The 2,168-nt window shown below is 50.4% G+C and overlaps 1 protein-coding gene across 1 annotated transcript; it reads right to left on the reverse strand.

Moving 5' to 3' along the window:
* Positions 1 to 729: 729 nt before the first annotated feature.
* Positions 730 to 1,944, reverse strand: LOC116197939 (aquaporin TIP1-1). Its single transcript, XM_031528220.1, has 2 exons — positions 1,483 to 1,944; positions 730 to 1,376 (listed from the first exon to the last, which is right to left on the reverse strand). Exons 1-2 carry the CDS (start codon positions 1,864 to 1,866, stop codon positions 1,005 to 1,007), a joined length of 756 nt encoding a protein of 251 aa, XP_031384080.1. The 5' UTR covers positions 1,867 to 1,944; the 3' UTR covers positions 730 to 1,004.
* Positions 1,945 to 2,168: the final 224 nt, after the last annotated feature.

Consider the following 2,168-nt stretch of genomic DNA (forward strand, 5'->3'; position numbering starts at 1 on the left):
GATATAATAATATTGTGAAGTTCATGAGAAAAAATAGTTTCGACCAATATATGATATTGGCGTGGGGGTGTCGGGGAGAACGAGAATTCGAAAAAGATATATGATTTACAAATTTTTTTCAAATATAAAAATTTTAGGAGAGACAGACACTGCTATCGGTAACCCTCTCGATCCATCTTCGGTGGAGTAGAGTATCGGGGCCTGCTGCGATACGTGGGACGAGAGGTGGAGACCCATCGCTCTCTTTGGTCGGCGTTGAAGGCCACCTTCAAGTCCATGACCTCCACTACTTCATCTGTCCATGGTCCCCCCATCCCATCAATACCAACATATGCACTACATATTTCCCTGAGGATAAAACTTTTTATGTACGTGGTGCCAACTCCAGCGGGCCTATGCGCACACACAGAGCATAGGCAATACACATACACGTGAAAGTCGATTTAGTGATCTAATGGGCGACCTGAGAAAAATAACACGACCCGCAAGTTAACAACGAACACAATAAATAAAAATATGAGAATGAGAATGTGATTACTGATTAGACCTCATGCTCGAGAATGGCGTGTCATGTAGAATGCTGGGTCTCAACTTTTTCAGTCGGTGGATCCGATGGGGAGGTACCGATCGAAAAAAGTTAATTTTACGAGTAATTTTCCATGTGATGGTATCATGGCAGTTAGAGGCAAAGTCTGGAGAATTGAACTTTAAGCTGTTGAAAAGATCATGACCACCAAGAATATATTCTTCATTCATGGTTTTTAATCATCAGTTGTGGCCATGCATAATATTTGAAATTAATTAACACCAATTTGCACAGTACAAACACTACGGTGAGGCTTCTACGATAACCGAAAGGTTATCGTCCGATCAAACGGTAACGGAATACATAGAATACACAAGAAAAATCTCAAAACCAAGTGAAGAAATGCGCCGGCAAATCAGATTCCAACGTGTTTGAGCTCTACAGTTCCTTTCCCACGCTCAATTTTCTACGAGCATCCTCAGTAGTCTGCGGTGGACAGCGCCTCGTGGGTTTGGTTGATGAAGAAGGTCTCGTAAACTAGGCCCGCGAGCCCGCCCCCGATCAGTGGGCCGACCCAGTAAACCCAGTGGTTGTCCCAGCTCCAGCTCACCAGGGCGGGCCCGAACGACACGGCCGGGTTCATGGATGCCCCGTCGAAGGCTCCGCCAGCCAAGATGTTGGCCCCCACGATGAAGCCGATCGCTATCGGGGCGATTATTCCCAGGTTCCCCCTCTTCGGGTCGACGGCAGTGGCGTAGACGGTGTACACCAGCCCGAAGGTCATGACGATCTCGAAGACCAGCGCGTTCCACGCGGTGACGCCCGAAGACAGGGCAAAAGCCGAGGTTGTCTGTGGCATAAAGATCGAAAAACCAACATCCATCATTAAAACAGACAACTTAAAAACATACATACAGACATATATGTATATTTACATGCATATCATGCCGACGTACCATGCCATTGGTGACGAACTTAAGGAGCAAGCACGCGACGGTGGACCCCAGCAGCTGGGCGATCCAGTACAGTATGCCACGGAGCAGAGTGATGTTCCCGCCGATGAAGGCCCCGAAGGTGACGGCGGGGTTGACGTGGCCACCGGATATGTTTGCACCGACGGCGACGGCGACGAAGAGACCGAAGGCATGGGCGATGGATGCGGCGATGAGGCCGGCCGGGGTGGTGGCGCCGTTGTCGGTTAGCTTGTTAAAGGCCATGCCCGAGCCCTCCCCGGCAAACACGAAGATGAGGGTCGAGATGAACTCGGCCAGCGCCGCCTTAAGGGCGTCCGGGTGCACCGCCTCATGGGGACGGCCGACGGCGATGTTCCTGATCGGCATGGCTGCGGCGGGGCGTTCACTGCACGCGCTAAGGAGGCTTCGGGAATCGGGGGGTTGCAAGACAAGACTACTGGTCTCCCCTTCACAAGTGGTGAGTTTATATTGAGCTTAACCGTACGACTCGGTCGACCGGTTACTGCCGGTTTCCGGTGGGAGTTTTGGAATTTTCTGAAATCTGATTGGCTGACAGGTAGGAGGAGGTACGTGATAATTTCGGTGGTTCATAAATCTGTGTTAATCGGCTAAGAGCTTCTACCGGTTACCGGGCCTTGTGTTATGACACGTGGCATGAAGTGATGGGC

Source organism: Punica granatum, chromosome 2 (genome assembly GCF_007655135.1).
Source record: "Punica granatum isolate Tunisia-2019 chromosome 2, ASM765513v2, whole genome shotgun sequence".
Taxonomy (NCBI): domain Eukaryota; kingdom Viridiplantae; phylum Streptophyta; class Magnoliopsida; order Myrtales; family Lythraceae; genus Punica; species Punica granatum.

What these genes read in the sequence shown, in the direction of transcription:
- LOC116197939 (XM_031528220.1), bottom strand. Translation starts at nt 1,866, where the DNA reads ATGCCGATCAGGAACATCGCCGTCGGCCGTCCCCATGAGGCGGTGCAC. An exon ending in AGTTCGTCACCAATGGCATG is followed by an intron (nt 1,377 to 1,482) that starts GTACGTCGGCAT and finishes TTTATGCCACAG; the next exon opens with ACAACCTCGGCTTTTGCCCT.